The sequence below is a fragment of the Thamnophis elegans genome, chromosome 4 (assembly GCF_009769535.1).
Source record: "Thamnophis elegans isolate rThaEle1 chromosome 4, rThaEle1.pri, whole genome shotgun sequence".
In the NCBI taxonomy this organism is placed as follows: domain Eukaryota; kingdom Metazoa; phylum Chordata; class Lepidosauria; order Squamata; family Colubridae; genus Thamnophis; species Thamnophis elegans.
In genome coordinates, this window is record NC_045544.1 from 24,922,046 (window position 1) to 24,939,881 (window position 17,836).

Below are 17,836 nucleotides of genomic sequence, written 5' to 3' on the forward strand. Positions count from 1 at the left end.
ACTAACCCCTTTCTTAGGCAGCTGCTGACTGTGCCAGGCTTCTTTCCAAGGCCATGTTGACCTCTTGTCCAAATTGTGCATAGCCTATTGGAGAGGTTTTGGAAAGCAGATTGTGTTGGACCAAGTCAGTGTTGGCAGAGGCAGTGGAGTGTAAGGTGGCCAGAAGGGAAGCAATGGGGAGATATAGGCAGATGGATGAGTTGAAAAGAAGGCAACACAGCTTGGGGCTGGGAGGGACCAAAGAAGGAATAGTTTGGATCATGTAGGATCCTTGGTTAACGACTGCTGGGATCTTCACATTTCATAATATTAAATACACTTGTTTATGAAGACTACAGAATATGAGCTCTCCTTGAGACTATTGTTTTAGCAATTATTTGCTTGTATTTTATTTATCCTTCCAAATCCCAAAATACAAATAACACAAAAGATAGAAACAAAGTGACTCACTTCGCATTTTTTCACCAAGAAGATGGAGGATTTCCAATACTGACCAGTGAATGTCTATGTACAGATGCAGCAAGTGCCATGATGGAGGAAATAACTATGTTAAAAATATCCAAGAAAAATACTATATGTTATATTTTAATTTATATATACAGAATACACTGTGACTTATAAGGATTTGAAAATGAACTGGCCTTCCATGGGCTGGAACCAGACTGATAATTAATGTAGGAGGGTACCTGTAATATTATTAAAATGATGCTAAATATTGTCACTTTTAACAGAACTCAACAGAGAAAAGACAATTAATAACAAAAACTATAAGGCCCTGTTATTACTAGTGTAAATAGGTATCCAGTCATTTAAAAATTATAGGACCACTAGAAGTAGTCCTCATTTAGTAACAACTGGGACTGGCAACATGGTAGCAAAGAGATCCGTAAGCGAAACTGCAACTATGCTTACAATCTTACTTCTGTTTCATTTGCTTTATAGACCTGTGAAGCTCAAGTTACATTTTCAACACCATTGAAATAGCAGTCACTAAACAAGGCAGTTGATAAATGAGACTTCCTATATGTAGTATATTTTTATCTCCTTTTTACCCTCAGGAATGTTTTTCATTTTTATCTCAGCATACATATAAACTATAATATTCTGAATTTCATACCCTGTTTTCCCCAAAATAAGCCCTCCCTGGATAATAAACTCAATTGGGCTTTTGAGCGCATGCGCTAAACTAAGCCCTCCCCCGAAAATAAGCCCTCCACAAAAATATTGCAATACAGCAGCGCTCTTGCACCTCAAAAATAAAAAGACCTTCCCGAAAATAAGGCCAAGCGCTTATTTCGGGGGTCAAAAGAAAATAAGACACTATCATATTTTCGGGGAAACATGGTATTTATCCGATAGCAATGATTTAATATACTAAAAGAACATCTTGCTTTTGGAAACAATAATGGGCAATTAAACTCTTCTGAGTTTAGGGAAAGTGTGGGGATACGAAGTACTTTTGGTGCTTTTATACAAATCGAGTACACTGTTCTATGGAAGTAGGATTCTCCAATTTACTAGCCACAGAGAAACTTGTGAAAAATTTCCTAAAATAGTGGAGGGGAAGAAACAAAGGGCAAACTGAATTTGGATTGGATATTTGGTAACTGAATGAAAATAATGAGCAGAGACATTAACCCCTCCCTCCCCCCATCGACCCATTCCTAAAGACACATGTATTCTAGAAGGCAGACGTCCTAATGTACAGTATCTCACACACGTGCATACGGGAGACAAAATCTTCCCCAAATTCAGAATTAATGGGGAAGAAAGACACAACTTGAAGAAAGTTCAAGAGGCTAGATGAGAAACCTCCTAGGGGCTGGCCTACAAGTTAGAGATCTTCTATATCTATGCCAAGAGATGAGCCCTAGTAATATCACCTCTTAGTTCATCACTTGATAATGGTAGTGACTTTGTGCCATGTCTTATAGCATTCCCTATCAATGTCCCCACATTTATAAACAATATGTTCTGTATTTCTGCATAATCCTCATGTTTGATAATATTACTTATAAAGGGAAAAAAACCCAGATAACCTTTGCTTGAGGCAGAATGGTATTTCCTTCTAGAATGCAAGCAGGGAGGTCACATAGGCGGCCAATATGCAGCGTCAAAGAATAGAGTTCTTCAACAATCAAGGAAGGGAGTTGTGCTTCTTGTTTCTCATATGGATGGAACAACTCATCTTCTGTATCATGTGGCTCCAAATACCTGGAGAAATTCATGGAGACATAAATACCATACAACATAAAATATGCAGAATCGATGAAACAGGACTTATGCTTGACATCTCACCTGAAGATGAAAACTTTAACATATTGCAGGAACTCAACACATTTTTGTCTCGTATTATGCGCTTCTAAGTGACAGTTTGCAGCTTGACCTGAAATTAGAAATTAAGGATGGGCTCTTAAGGAGTTCGTGCACTACACAATTTTACTTGATGTTCACATTAAGGGTAAACAATAATACATATTATCATTGCAATAGTGGCGAACATCTGTAGCTTGGGTGTAGCAGGAGGTTGAAGATTTGTTTTCCGAGTTTGTGGTTTGGTTTCCAAACGTTTTATTATACCAGGCTACATAACATCTTCAGTGGAGTTTAGGTGATGTCAGTGTTCTTCTGTTTATAAGGGCTTCAGATGTGTAGGGGGGTGTCAATCACAAGACCCTCACTTAGCACACCTGAAGCCCTTAAACAGAAGAACACTGACATCTCCTAAACTCCACTGATGGTACTAGTCTGGTAACAGAATGTTCAGAAACCACCCCACAAGCTTGAAGAACAAACCTTTATCCTCACATATTATCATAATTGTATATTAAGGGTACCCCAAAATTCACCTTTTGAGTTGAATCATCTACACCAGTTTAACAAGAATAAGCCAATTCATGAACTAGGGGTTTTAACTGTGAATTGAGACCTCTTAGGATGCTGTGAACAAATTTGCATATTTTGAAGGGTTCATGCGCCAAAGCTAGAAACCCATCCTGAACGTCTTCCCATTCTGGCTAGACTGAGGTTTTCCCAATGGAAACAAAATCTGGACTATTGTCCACCACAGTCTAGGTTCGTGATGGCGAACCACAGGTGACACGCAGAGCCATATTTGCCAGCAGCCTTCAGCTCCAGTGCACATGCGCGCGCCAGCCAGTTCATTTTTGGCCTTCCGGAGGGATGCTGTTTTTCACCCTCTCCAGGCTTAGGAAAGCCTCCGGAGCCTGGGAGGGTGAAAACTCCCCCCCCCCCACACGGCTGTGCATATGCACGGGGGTTCATGCGCATGCGCAGGTGGATGGGTGGGGTTCATTCCATTGTGAGCCTGGGCATGCACGCACGCACGACAGCACACACACACACAATTTTGGCACGCCTTTATAAAAAGGTTAGCCATCACTGGTCTAGGTTTTCCTAACAAGAGTACAAATGGTAAAGGAAAAAAAAGAGTATCTCTCTTCTCTTAAATGCTGAGGGAGCCTTCTGGAATAAAGCCTTCTGGAATAAAGCACAATGGGTGAACCACTTTGGCAGGTAAAGGGAAAATGGAAAACAAAGGGAGAAGGAAAAAATTGGGGATTTGGAGGGAAGGGGAAGATGTCAGTCAAGCAATCATCCTTAACAACGGCTCATGCCACTAGCAATTTTCACGGATCACCCCTGGGTTTGAGTTTGAGTTTTATTTTATTTATATGCTGCTCTTTTCCCCCGAAGGGGACTCAGGGCGGCTTACAACTCAACCAGGGAAGGGGGGTACAAACAAGAATTTAAAACAACATAAAACAATGCATGATTAAAAACACAACAGTCATACCAAATTTGAGATGGGGGCAACAGTTCTTTAGCCCCAGGCCTGTCGGAACAGCCAAGTTTTAAGGGCTTTGTGGAAGGCCTGGAGGGTGGTGAGGGTTCGAATCTCCACGGGGAGTTCGTTCCAGAGGGTCGGAGCAGCCACAGAGAAGGCTCTCCTCCGGGTAGTCGCCAGTCGACACTGGCCGGTGGATGGAATTCCGAGGAGGCCTAATCTGAGGGATCTGTGCGAACATTTTGTGCAAAGAGTTCAAGTTTGGTCTCCCGTGTTCTTGCTGCTTTTCCTTTCCCCAATACTCCTTACTTGGCCAAGGCAGGGAGCCTGAACCCAAGCAGCCCCCTTTTCGCAAGGCAAGATGGTTAAACCCACCTTATCCATTATGCAACTCCTGGAAAAGCTTTATAAGCCAGAAGTGAAAAAGACAAGAGGCAGAGGGGGAAATAGCTTCTTTGCACATTTTCACATACTGTACATACAAAGTGGATCAACTCCGGGAGAAGAAGACACTGGGGCTAAGCCATCCCTTCCAAGCTTTGGGAACCAATAAAGAACTGCCTTTTCATTTTGCTTGTTTTAGTGCCCAATATGAAAAATTAAATTAGCCTTTCCACAACCTGGCAGTGTCCAATTTTGTTGGACTACTGTGCAGTTCAGTCATTTTGTGCCCAGAATTCCTCAATGGTGGGTCATGGGAAAGAAGGGTGGGCTTACCTGAATGGTCTTCTCTGTGCGCTGCAGGAAAGTCCAAGCATGGGTTAATTCTGTCTGACTACCCTGGACTGAATTGAAGGATCTTCAGCCACATCTCCATTGATGGCATGTCAGATTTTTTTGATGAGGGTGTGGACCTGTAAGTCTGTTCAGCAGTGGTTCCCTTGAGTCTGTCATAAGTTCAAGTCAAAATTAGTTCACATAAGTCGTAAGTCAGTTGTGTCCATCATAGGTTCAAGTGAAATCAGTTCACATCAATGAAGCTGGCAGCTGTGAGACCCTAGGGCAGGGTTGGACTCTCCCGCAGTGCACAGAGAAGACCGTTCAGGTAAGCCAATGCTTCTTCTCCTGTGTGCTGCTTGGAGAGTCCAAGCATGGGGCATACCCAAGCTAAATGTCAGTAGGGCCTGGAACAACCGAGTCAATGGTCTCTCCAGCGGAATGGATACCCTGAAGGACTCTTTTCCCAAAAGCTGCTTCTGCCGATGCGAACTTGTCTAATTTGTAATTTCGCACAAACTGAGATGGCGATGCCCACGTTGCCGCTCTGCAGATTTCTTCTATGGGCGCTTGGGTTGCCCAGGCGGCTGTGGATGTGGCGCTCCTTGTGGAGTGGGCCATGATGTGGCACGGTGCCTGCTTGGACTGGACTCATAAGCAAGGGCAATGCAGATGCACAACTATCGGCCGATGGTGGCAGAGGTGACTTTACATCCCATAGTGGCAGGCTGGAATGAAATGAAGAACGATTCCGACTGCCTGAATGACACCTTATGCTTAATATACTTGTGAATGGCTCTGCGCACATCAGCTTTGTACCATCTGCATTCCCTAGGATGTCTCGGATGAAAACAGAAGTCTGGAAAGATGACTTCCTGGCTCTGATGGAACCAGGAATTGACCTTAGGAAGGAACGAGGGGTTTAGATAGAGAATGATCCTGTCTGGGTGTATGGGACATAGGTCCTCCCTGACAGACAGGGCTGCCATCTCCGAGATCCTACGTGCAGAGGTGATAGCGGTCAGAAAGGCCATTTTGAAAGTCAGGTGTTTTAAGTCACAGGATCGGAGGGACTCAAATGGTGGACTGATCAGTGCCCTGAGTACAGTGTTCAACTCCCAAGTCGGGTATCTATGGATGACTGAGGGCCTCAGGTTGGTGGCGCTCTTCAGGAAATTGTGGACCCTGGGATGACATACCAGGGAGAGGTGTTCACTAGAGACCAGGACAGTGGACAGCACTTCAACTTGGTGACGAAGCATGTTAGCCGCCAATCCTTGGTCCAACACCTCCTGCAAAAAGTCCAAAATTTGCGGTATGGAAGCAGAAGCAGGATTGATCTGGTTTTCTATGCACCACTTTGCAAAGGCTGATCAGGTGGCATCATAAATTCTGGTAGCTGATGGTCGACGCGACACCTGAATGGTTTGGATGACCTTAGTGGAGAGCCTGTCCCTCTCTAGGAGGTCCCTCTCAAGTGCCAGACGGCCAATTGGAGCCACTGAAACTCAGGATGGGATAGGGCCCCCTGGATGAGAGAGACCCCTTCTGGAGGAATTCTCCATGGCTTGGCGATGGAGAGGCTGACAAGCTCAGCAAACCATGCCCATCTGGGCCAAAACGGCGCTACCAGAAGCACCTCCGCTTGTTCCATGAGGATCTTGTGAATCACCCTGGGAAGGAGTGGCAATGGCGGAAACGAGTAGAGTAGGCCGGGTGGCCAATGGCAAAGAAGGGCATTGACACCTTCTGCTCTTGGGCATCTGAATCTGGAGAAGAAGTAAGGGAAATGTGTGTTCTCCGAGGTGGCGAATAGGTTGACTGCCGGGCGGCCAAACCTCTGTGTGATCTTGAGGAAGAGGTCCGGTGGAGGTGCCACTCCGAGTGATCGATCATGGCCCTGCTCAGCCAGTCAGCCTGGACATTGCTTACCCTGGAGATGTGCTCCTCTAAAAGAGATGGCAGGTGTTTCCCCGTCCACTTCCCCAGGTACTCCGTCTCTGCCATCAACGACTTGGATCAGGTGCCTCCCTGGTGGTTAACATGCGCCTTGGTGGCTACATTGTCTGTGAGAAGCATTACATGGTGGCCCTGAATGGTTGACTGAAAATGAAGAAGAGCTAGTCTTGCCACTTTTAGCTCCAGCCAGTTTATGCTGTGCTTGAGATCGCTGGTGGACCACCTGCCCTGCGCAACTTGATTGTTGAGATGGGCTCCCCATCCGAATAGGCTGGCATCTGTTGTGATGGTTAGACGATCCGGCTTGCGGAAGAGACTGTCCTTGGATAACGCAGGAGACTGCCACCACTGCAGGGATAGTTGAACCTTGTGAGGGACGGATCAAGGCGGAGAGTTGCTGGCTTTGGTACAGCTGCCAGGACCTTTGTAAAGATATTGGGGGCCGATGACAGGCCAAATGGCAGAGCATTGTATTGATAATGGTGGCCTGCATAATAAAATCTCAGGAATCTGTGGTGAGTCCTGCGAACTGGGATGTGGAGGTACGCTTCTCTGAGATCTATTGATGTTAGCAGATCTCCTGGTCTCATGCAGCCCAGTACTGACTGGAGGGACTGCATTTTGAAGCATTTGTACGCTAGACGGTAATTTAATTTCTTTAGCTCTAATATCCCCCTCTACCCTCCCAAGTTCTTTGAAACAAGGAACAGGATGGAGTAGAAGCCTGACCCCTCTTGTACTGCTGGCACTGGTTCTATGGCCCTTATTTCCCGAAGGTGCTGAATCTCCTGCTCCATTAGGGATCTTTTGTCTGGGGAGGAGGAGGTGGGACAGCGGATGAAGTGGCGGGGGGAGGAGTGACAAATTCCAGGGTCAGACCCAGTCAAAACGTTTTAAGTACCCACTGGTCTGACGTGGTCTTCTCCCATCGGTCCTGGAACAGCTGTGGGCAGCCTCCGATGGGAGCCGTCTGGAGCCTGATTCACCACGAAAAGGCCGCTTGGTAAATGTCTGCTGGTGGCCCCTATCCTGAAATGTTTGACGGTCCTGGGACTGATCGGAACCCTGCGCATATGGATGGTCTAGTGCTATTCGATGGTTCGGAAGCACGGAAGGACTGCTTCCTGAACAACCTGGAACCTCTATGCTCCGCCTTCTTGGTTACAGAAGGTATGACCTTCTTTTTATTTTTATTTGTAATGAGAGTCCAAGGCCTCCCCCAAAAGTTTCCCTTTAGACTGAAGGCACAGTCTAAAATGGCCACCATGTTAAATGCTATGCAAAAACAGCCACCACGCTGAAAAGCATAAGAGAATTGCAGTTTAAAATGACCGCCACAATCTTTCAGCTCCTGCAGTGAGAATTCAAGGCGAAGTTTGGTGCTAAAGGCTGGGAACGAGACAATGATGCGAACTGCTGGGTCGTTACGCCACTGGCTGCCGCACAAACCGAACTGCTGACCACTGTGCTAGAAGCTGGCTCGATCGCGAAGGTGCTGGCACCACAAGCTGCTCGCATCACCTTGCCGCCCAGATGACCGTGCATGCCTGAGCAGAGCCTGGGACACGTCAGCAAATCTACTGATGATAAGGAAGGCAAAGAAAGCTCATCAGAACTGCTCTCTGTAAAGGAACAATAAGGAAAAAGACCAAAACTGGTAGGTTGAAGAGTCCAAATATGGATTAATAGAAGGAACCACTTGAAACACGTCCACTGGGCTAGACTGAATTGAAAAAATCTGAGGTGTCAGCAGCGGAGGCGTGGCTAAAGATCTTTCAATTCAGTCCAGGGCAGTTAGACAGAATTAACTCATGCTTGGACTCTCCAAGCAGCGCACAGGAGAAGTTTGAATGCATGAGAGTATTACTATCCAACCAGGTGGCACAGAAGGAGGGAAAAGATGATTTATCTATCCATCATCTACCTATTCTGCCTTTATTACTTTTTAAGTAGGGTGGTGAGCATACATAATACTCTTTCCTCCTCCTATTTTCCCCACAATAATAACTCTGTGAGGTAAATTGGGCTTAAAGAGAGTTACTGGTTCAAAGTCACCCAGCCAGTTTTTCATCCCCAAGCAGAACTAGAACTCACAATCTCCTGGTTTCTAAACCAGCTCCTTAAACACTATATATAACCTACACATACAAATGAATTTTTCTCTGATGGCTGTGATGAAGCTGTTTAAATACAGTTTTGTGTCAGGATTGGGGAGCCCATTGCCCACAGTTTTCTTTATCTTTCACTATTAGCCATATTGGTGGAAGCCTAACGGGAATTTTAATTCAGCAACATCTGAAGGATCACAACTTCTTAATCTATTCATTTCAGAGCCTATCAATGTAGTATGTATCTTTAAAGGCATCTATGGAGCTTCTGCTTTATGTCTGCCCACTCAAAATATGCTATGTATTTTAAGGAACTGGCAACCTCTTTATCTATCAAGCAAAAAGTATAATTGTATTTAAATGACTAACATTTTGCTCACATTGCCGCATATTGAAAACATGAAGTATCAAATCAGCTGTCAAATTTTCTATTAGATTATTTGGATAACGGCATTGCTTTTAAGATTTTCGTTTTTAAAAAAAATAGGGATGTGAAATTGGTTATATATACCACAGCATCAAGATGATAATATTTCTTTTGCTTTCCTTCCTCTCTTTCTGTCCCAGAAGAAACATTAAGGCATTATAACTCACACAGAGAGCAAATAATAAGCTAAAAACAGTATAACTAAAAATATATCCAGAAAAATAATTTCTTAAAAACAACTCAAAATTCCTGGATCAAAATGTGTCTCCCACATTTGGGGGATAAAAATATTTTGCTGGATTGCCAGAATCTGTATAGGATGGAATTTGCCAGCTTTTTTATCATAACAGTCTAAGAATTATTACAAGAACAATGACTTTGTAAGTGGTCCCCAACCTTTCTGGCTCCAAGGACTGGCGGTGGTGTATGATTTTGCGTGTGTAACCTAGATGCCGTGCATGCGCAAATGAAGCTTCGTGTGCTCACCTGCTGCTTGCATGGCCCAGTTCCCAACAGACCACGTCCCAGTTCTGGTCTGTGGACCAGGGGTTGGGGACCCCTGCCTTACCATATTAAATGTATATCCATATATACCTGTACATGTATGGCTGTCTTTGATAGGCTCCAAGTATTTATCTTTGTGTACATACACAAACACACAATTTTATTGTACAAATTGTTGTAAGGCACATATAAATTAAAAATATTTTAAAATTTACCAAAGTCAGCTGAACTTGATTGAGCAAGGTTTTCTAATTTGTATATAAATTGTCTGTTAGAATTAAAAGAAAAAGATGTTATTGTAAACAAAAGTATATACCTAAATACTGCATTCAAACAATACATGTATCTCTACATAGACATATGTTATGATCATAATATCTTATGATTCATGATGAGTGTATTTATGATGACTATGACCATGGTTTATCACTTATATCATTTATGTACACTGAGATCTTATGCACCAAAGACAAATTCTCTGTGTATCCAATCATACTTGGCCAATAAATAATTCTAATATCTATATATGAATGCAGCACATGTTTATAGGCATACATTATATTTGTTAGACTTCCTTTTTAAAAAAAAACATTTATCTCTGCAAATCATCCATGCCAACAAGCTTGCCAGCCTGGGTAAAGCATCTTTTCATAGGTGGATGGGTTCTTCAATCTTTATTAGGGGGTTCTTTTATAAAGAGCTTCCATTATAGTTCAGTACAATGCACTTCAATAATATAGCTAGTGAAAGTCCTCAGAACAAATATTTGGAACAGAATATTGTAGGTTTTAAGAAATATGAAGCAATATAATAACCAATGATATATTCCAGGAATAACAACAACAACGTAATTATTTAATAATAGTTAAATAACTACATGATTAGGGATGAAACATGTAACAATGATACCCATTGTCATCAGGGCACTTGGTACCATGTTCAAGAATTTTACAAAATACATCAAGAAATTGCAGCTTCCTGCAATAACACCAGTGGAACTACAAAAAACTACACTACTTGGAACATTGTACATTTTAAGAAGATATTTGGTTGAAACCTAGGATGCTGGCAGCAACCCGGATCAACCATTAGCACCAGTCAATGGTATTTGTGACACATCTTTAAATGATCAGTTGACTGAGTTTCATTTTTAATGAATAAAGTTAATAAAGTAATAAAGATAATAAAGATATCATACCTCAATAATCCAAAGAGAAATGTACAAGACTCAACTAAAGCAATTTCAGTAACCCATTGAAAATCAAATAATTCCACAATGTCCTTTTCATAGTCAATTGGAAAGGGATCCAGCCCCAGTAAATTCCTAAGAAACAAAGTTAATATTGTTTATAGTTCCTTAAGCAACATCCATAGGTATTCTTTAACTAGGCACTCTCCTAGTAAGCTGGGATTCCATTTTGCAACTAATTCCAATATTAGCCCAACTGGAAAGTTGCACACATCTATTCAATTTGTATTTTATTAATATATCATAACCTTGCTCATTGGTGACCAAGGTAATTGTTATATGTCCCCTGGTGTGTGTCTTCGTATTCACTTTATTTTAGAAGGCCCTTTAAAACTAAACTTATCCAGACCCTTACTACCCTTCCGGCCTTCCACAAAGCGACTAAGACCTGGCTGTTCCGGCAGGCCTGGGGCTGTTGAATTATCCAGCCCCATTCTAAGTTAGGAATGTTGTTGTAATTTTAAACTGTTGTTTTTATTTTTATATCCCCCTTCCCTTTTTATTGTAAGCCGCCCTAAGTCTTCCGAGAGTGGGCGGCATACAAAACCGTGACCCGTCAAAACCGCGGAGGACAAAATCGCGTTCAACGAAAGTGCGCATTTGACGTCATCACAGCGCAACGAAAAAAATTAAAAATTGAAATAAAATTAAAATTAAAGCAAGCCGATTCACATAAAGGTAAGGGTTAGGTTTAGGGTTAGGGTTAGGTTAAGGGTTAGGGTTCGGTTTAGAGCATTAGGGTTACGTTTAGCGTTAGGTTAAGGGTTACGTTTAGGGTTAGATTTAGGGTTAGGTTAAGGGTTAGGTTTGGGGGGGTTAGGGCAAGGTTTTCGCTTTATTTTTACATTTTTCGATCACAGCGCGATGTTTTCGTCGCGCTTAGATGATGTCAAATGCGCGCTTTCGTCGAGCGCAATTTTGTCCTCCGCGGTTTTGTGGTGGAACCTACAAAACTAATAAATAAAATAATAAAAATAAAATAAAAATAATAATAAACTGTGTACTATATTAAAAATCTAATCGAAATGTAACTATTTATTTGCTGCTTGAATTGCTTCATGTACCCCATAAATGATTAGGTTTGCAGTGCTGTATAATCAAATTTTTAATATGAAATGCATAGGGATGTTAGGAAGTGGGTCAGGGAATCTGATGTTTTTAGATCATGTCGTATGTCTCACAGTACTCTTTCTGGATTCGTTACGGGAGATCACAATTCTACAGCCTAGCACACCTGACTGCATAGTTGATAACTGTATTTAAAGCACTTTGGTTATTTTCTGTATTTTACTGCAATTCTCATTTCTTGTTATTGCATGATCACTTTTATACATCAATAAACTAGCTTTCGGTAGTGATTCGTTTTCATAAAACCAGTCAAAAAACAGCCTAACATAGATAAGGTACACAAACACAAACAAAAGCACTCATGTAATCCAGAATAGCACAAACAACTGAACACAACATTCAAGTTGGGAATGGGGAAAATATTGTACTCTCCTCCCCTTTCCTGCTAGTAGTGTTGTCTCATGGGTTCCAAATACTGATACGAAAAATATCTAATCAAGTACCACCACTTTGTTAGTCCCATAGAGAAGGATCTCTTAATTTAAATTCAAATTGCATGACATTACTTGGGGGAAGGGGGGTACATATGACACTCAAGGAACTGATGGTCAGCTAATTTGAAGAAGCAAAGGCTAAAGGAGTCAGCTCCAGCCAGCTAATTTGTGGTGACCATGAGAAGGCTTAAGAGTACTTCATGGATCATCACAGATCTGCTTGAGAATCACTGGTATACAGGTAGACCTCGATGTACAACCACATTTGAGTCTAGTATTTCTGCTGCTAAGTTAAACATTTGTTAAGTGAATTTTGCCCTGTTTTACGACTTTTCTTGCCACAGTTGTTAAGTGAATCACTGCAGTTATGAACATGGTAGTTAAGTGAATCTGGCTTCCCCATTGACTTTGTTCGTCAGGAGGTCACAAGGTGATCACGTGAGCCCAGGACATTGCAACTGTCATAAATATGAGTCAGCTGCCAAATGTCCGAATTTGGTCCATGGGGATGCTGCAACAGTTGTAAGTATGAAAAACGGTGATAAGTTACTTTTTTCCGTGTGAACCGTTGAACAGTTACTAAATGAACTGTTGTTAAGTCAAGGACTAAAAGGAAAGGTATCAGTTTAGAGAAGTCTGTCTAAGGCAGGGGTACCAAACTGGCAGCCCGCAGGTCTGACGCGTCACATACAGGCCACACCCACCCCAAATCCGCAAAGGGAAAAAGCATTACGATACATCATGTGACAGCAATGTGACACCCACGAGTTTGACACTCGTCATCTATGCCATAATATTTATATTCTACATTTCAATATACACAGTGTTGTCGTTACAGAACTTTGTCCCCCCTTATGAGATTATTAAATTTATATACTGCCCATCTCACTATCAAGCAACAGGAGGCATATATACAATGACATAAATTATCTACAGAAAAACTAATTCATGGCCTGTGTTATAATTCTTTGAATCACTAGTACCAGACACAGAATCAGCATTATAAATACGTTTCTTATAGAACATATAACCCATATAATTTCTAAGTAGAAGAAATATTGTAGAGATATTCCATAACAGCAATATAAAGAATTATCCCCAAGATCTATTCAAACAAAAGCCGAAAACACTAATGGGATCATAGTGGCACACAGCAGCTGTTAGAAGAAGCTAATTAAACATTCCAAATTCTCAGTTCTGAACATACTCACACACCAGGGATTTTAATACTATTCCAAGTAATTATGATACTGGAACATTCTTAGTAAAATCCAGCTTGTCTAATAGTATGTTCAAAATAAAAGTCCCAGGAGCAGCATTTTAGGTTTTACATACCTCTTAAGAGAACCACTTGCTAAATAAGAATCAGGAGAAAAGCTTTTTCCTTCACTTTTCAGGTCTGAGGCACAGGAGAAAGAAAGAACTCGGGAGTAATGGCCTTCTATTTCCATTGCGGCCTCTAAGCTGTCAGTAAGCGAAGAAGGCACGGAGTGAGTGCTGGAGTCATCATCCATTGTTCACACTTCTCCCTGGAAAAATAAAAACATGCAGCATACATTTTTCTTTTTCTGAATTATCAGAACTAAATCTTACCTATTAAAGCAGAAAGTGATAGATTTCCCACAAGGACTTAGAAATATGTCAAGGCACAATAAGTTTTCAAATCAGCTGAGCATCCGAATACATCAGAATCCCAAAACTATCAACTAAATTCATTCTGTCAGCTCAAACATAACATTAAACTAGCTGTAGATTAATATTTACAGTTGTTTTCCAGATGTATTGCAGTAGAAATCTCATCATTCACAACCAATTATCAAGTTAGCTGGGTAATGGAGGTTATAGTACAACATACTGCATCTTGCTGGGGAAACCAAATAAACAGCAGTCATAATAATTATAAGATAGATGCTGAGCACTTATGTGTTTCCTTCTTTTCTTTTTATATAGCTATGAGACTATGAGCATTTGCTTCCTTTTTAATTAATCAGTAGAGCATCAATTCACAGTTTACATATTTTGTCACTCCACTGTGCAGCTTTTGTTTGTCCTTTGAGATTAGTGTGATTTTTATTCAATTTATATCCTGACTTTCTACCATAATGAATAAATTTAGAGCCCAGTCAATTTTACCTTAAATCAACTATGATTCAACAAGCCAGTCCTTAATGTATGAACTAGATCAGTAAATCCAAGAGATGCAAGGGTTTCTTTTCTTCATGATGCCATAATTCAATAGTTATTTACATCATGTTACTGAGGTACAGTAAATATGACATTCTGAGGAGGAGTTCCTGGAATGTCTCCATTATCAGAGATTATGATAAAGTAGCTTACAAAAAAGTAGGTTTCCTTAGTGGTTCTTCAATAAGTTTTGCCAGGTTCCCACCTGTCTTTTCTGTATCCAGGAGACCCTTCAATTTTTCTCAGGTTTTTTCATTACAAATTTAATCTTGGCGATACATTTTCCTCTATTCTTGGGATTATTACCTATTAATTTCTTATGAATTTTTAAAATTTGCCCTTTAATTTTATTCTTTCTTTTGGAAATCTCAAACTACTTTAATAAATGCATAAATAATAATTAGCTTGTCATGATTCTGCTTTTGTAAATTTGAACAAAATATAATAGTCCTAAAAATATTTTCCACTAAGGATGTGCTGTACATATAGAAGAAGTGGCATTAGTTTTTAGGGGGGACAGCAATTCTAAGTGAACTTGCAAATGGAATTAAAAGACAACTCTTCCACCAGTTCCATCTTATGCTGATTTTCCACAGTCAGTTTAAGTGAAATTCCAGCATGAAAGGGATAAGGGACAGTTGGGGTACCCTTGCTTTTGTTTCAAGTGTCTGTTCATATTTCCTTTCTCAATTTATTTTAATCAGAACAAAAACCATTACATAGATTTCAAACTGATATACTCTTAACTCGTGACTCGACAAATGCGCGCATGACAAGAGCGCGCCAACAAAACCCCGGCGCTAAAACAGCGATGTCATCAACGTGCCGACAACAGCGCGCCGACAGAAGCGCGATTTAAGTTAAGGTAAGGGTTAGGGTTAGGTTTAGGGTTAGGTTTAGAGCGCGCTTTTGTCAGCGCGCTGTTGTTGGCACGCTTCAGCGCTCATTTGTCGGTGCGGTTTAGAACTCGCGGTTTTGTCACCGTGGTTTCGTTGGGCGTGCTTTTGTCGGTCGCCCTTTTGTTGGTGAACCCTCTTAACTAATGGGTCTTATTCTGGAATCTTTCTATGCAGAGACTCTATGATATTGAAAACCTGGGTGTGCCTTTTAACAACTAGAAATTTCAGATTTATAGATGTAGCTGCCTACCGTTACTGACATAGGATTTCAGCTCAGGTGTCAGTTCAAAGCCCAAGAGCCAGACTACTACTATATGTACTAACAATTATTATTTGACAGGTCAGACACATTTGTACTAGTGTCTCTGTACCAGAACAAAATACATATTTGATTAGAAAAGCATATTCATATCTTTGCTAATTCTTCTTGCTCCATGGCAAAAGCAACAAAAAATACCTCTAGATATTTTATTAAAACTATCCCTTTCAATTTAAATGTGTCTTAAATTGGGTAGATTGTAAGATAATTCACAATTTGATACTGCTAACAGTGAACACTTATATGGCCTTTTATTATTTAAGAAAACAGAAAAGTGTTATGTTAAAAATGAAACCCACTTAAGTAACTTTGAACAGTGAGTGACTTTCAGTACTACTGTAATGCCCTCTAAATTCCCAGTCAGCATAGCTGTTGCAAGAAAGTATGGGAAATGAAGTCCAAAGCAAGGTAATTTTTCTCCTTGTTTATATGCAGAGATTAATCTAAGTTTCAGATTACAGACTCTATATTTTGAGCCATGATTCTATACAATATATCTATAAAGAAATACTCCATACTCAATACAGAAATTCCCAGGAAATGTATTTTGGTGAATATTAACCAATAATCATCAAAGACTGGTTGTTAATCTGAGGTTTTTGAAAGTGGAAGCTGCCAGGAGGTTAGACTTCCCAAAAGATGGAGACAATCTATCACACTTTTGTCCACCCTGATGTATACAGGTAGACCTCGACTTACAACCACAACTGAGTTCAAAATTTATGATGCTAAGGAAGACATTTGTTAAAAAAAATTTGCACCATTTTACAACCTTTCTTGCCACAGTTGTCAAGTGAATTTGGTTTACTCACTGACTTTGCTTGTCAGAAGGTTGCAAAAAATGATCACATGATCCTGGGACACTGCAACCATCATTAAATGTCTATGGAGATTCTCAGTCATCTAGGTCATTTGTTCCAAAGCTGTTTTTTTTCAAGAGGCAACTGAACTCGTGGCACGACAAAACCACGCTCGACTAAAGCGCGCCCGATTAAACCGCGTCGCTGACGTCATCAACAGGGCGACAACAGCGAGCGCGGAGAAAGAAGGGCGCTTTAAATAGCGCTTTGAAAGCAAGCTGTTTCAAGTTAAGGTAAGGGTTAGGTTTAGGGTTAGGTTAAGGGTTAGGGTTAGGTTAAGGTTTAGGGTTACGTTAAGGGTTAGGTTTAGCAGGGTTAGGTTTAGGGGTTAATTTTAGGTTTAGCGTTTACAGCGTGCTTCTGTCTCTGCACTGTTGTCGCCCTGTGATGACGTCAGCTACGCGGTTTCGTCGAGCGCGCTTTAGTCGAATGCGGTTTTGTGGTGGAACCACTGAACTTTCTTATTTTTCTTTGAAGACGTTTCCTTTCTCATCCAAGAAGTTTCTTCAGCTCTGACCAGTAAATGTGAGTCAGTTGCCAACTGTCTGAATTTTGACTGCATGACCATTGGGATGCTGCAACAGTCATAAGTGATGTTGTAACTTTGAACGGTCCCTAACTGAACTGTTGTAAAGTCAAGGATTTACCTGTACTGATGCACAGGATTCCCACTCCCGTAACCGCTAGTCATTATTTCCTCATGTGAATCGTGAGTCACAGAACTTGTAGTCCAAGACAATTGAAGGGAAAATAATACATACTCCATAAAACAGCAAACAATAAATCGGGGCTGCAAATAATCGCTGGCTGCATGGACAAATCCCGAAACTCGCTTTAGAAGCCGGACATGCAAAACGAAAGTACCTGGGACAAAACCGCGCGCCTTCTAACCTGCTCACAGGCTAATAGGTCAGGGGCGTAGGTTGCACAATGCCGACCCTTTCCCACCATCACACTTTCTTCCGCGAAATAAACTGCTGCGGAATATCCCGCCGCCGCCGCAGCAGCTCCGTAATTCCCGCGCGGAACCGGCCCCGCGCTACTGCGCGTGCTCAGAGGAAGAGGGGGCATTATGACGTATCGCGTTCTCACTGGACAGAGGAGCTTCCATTCAGAAGCTTTCCCCTTTTTCTCGCTCCGGGGGCGTCTTCCGCCTGTGGGAGTTTCCGAGTGGAGGCGGTCGCGGGGTGAAGACTCGGCTGACCCGCTGGGTTACTTTTGAAACTTCACGAGATGCTCT

General features: G+C 41.6%; 1 protein-coding gene across 1 annotated transcript in view; it reads right to left on the reverse strand.

Moving 5' to 3' along the window:
* Nucleotides 1-17,622, reverse strand: part of MMS22L (MMS22 like, DNA repair protein) — a 94,189-nt gene extending 76,567 nt beyond the window's left edge. The window contains exons 1-7 of the mRNA XM_032215268.1: nt 17,461-17,622; nt 13,670-13,863; nt 10,722-10,847; nt 9,739-9,791; nt 2,299-2,386; nt 2,040-2,214; nt 451-544 (exon numbers count right to left, since the gene is read on the reverse strand). Of these exons, the coding sequence (XP_032071159.1) occupies nt 451-544; nt 2,040-2,214; nt 2,299-2,386; nt 9,739-9,791; nt 10,722-10,847; nt 13,670-13,848 (715 nt within the window). The 5' untranslated portion in view covers nt 13,849-13,863; nt 17,461-17,622. The remainder of the gene's footprint in view (nt 1-450; nt 545-2,039; nt 2,215-2,298; nt 2,387-9,738; nt 9,792-10,721; nt 10,848-13,669; nt 13,864-17,460) is intronic.
* Between the last annotated feature and the right edge of the window lie 214 nt (nt 17,623-17,836).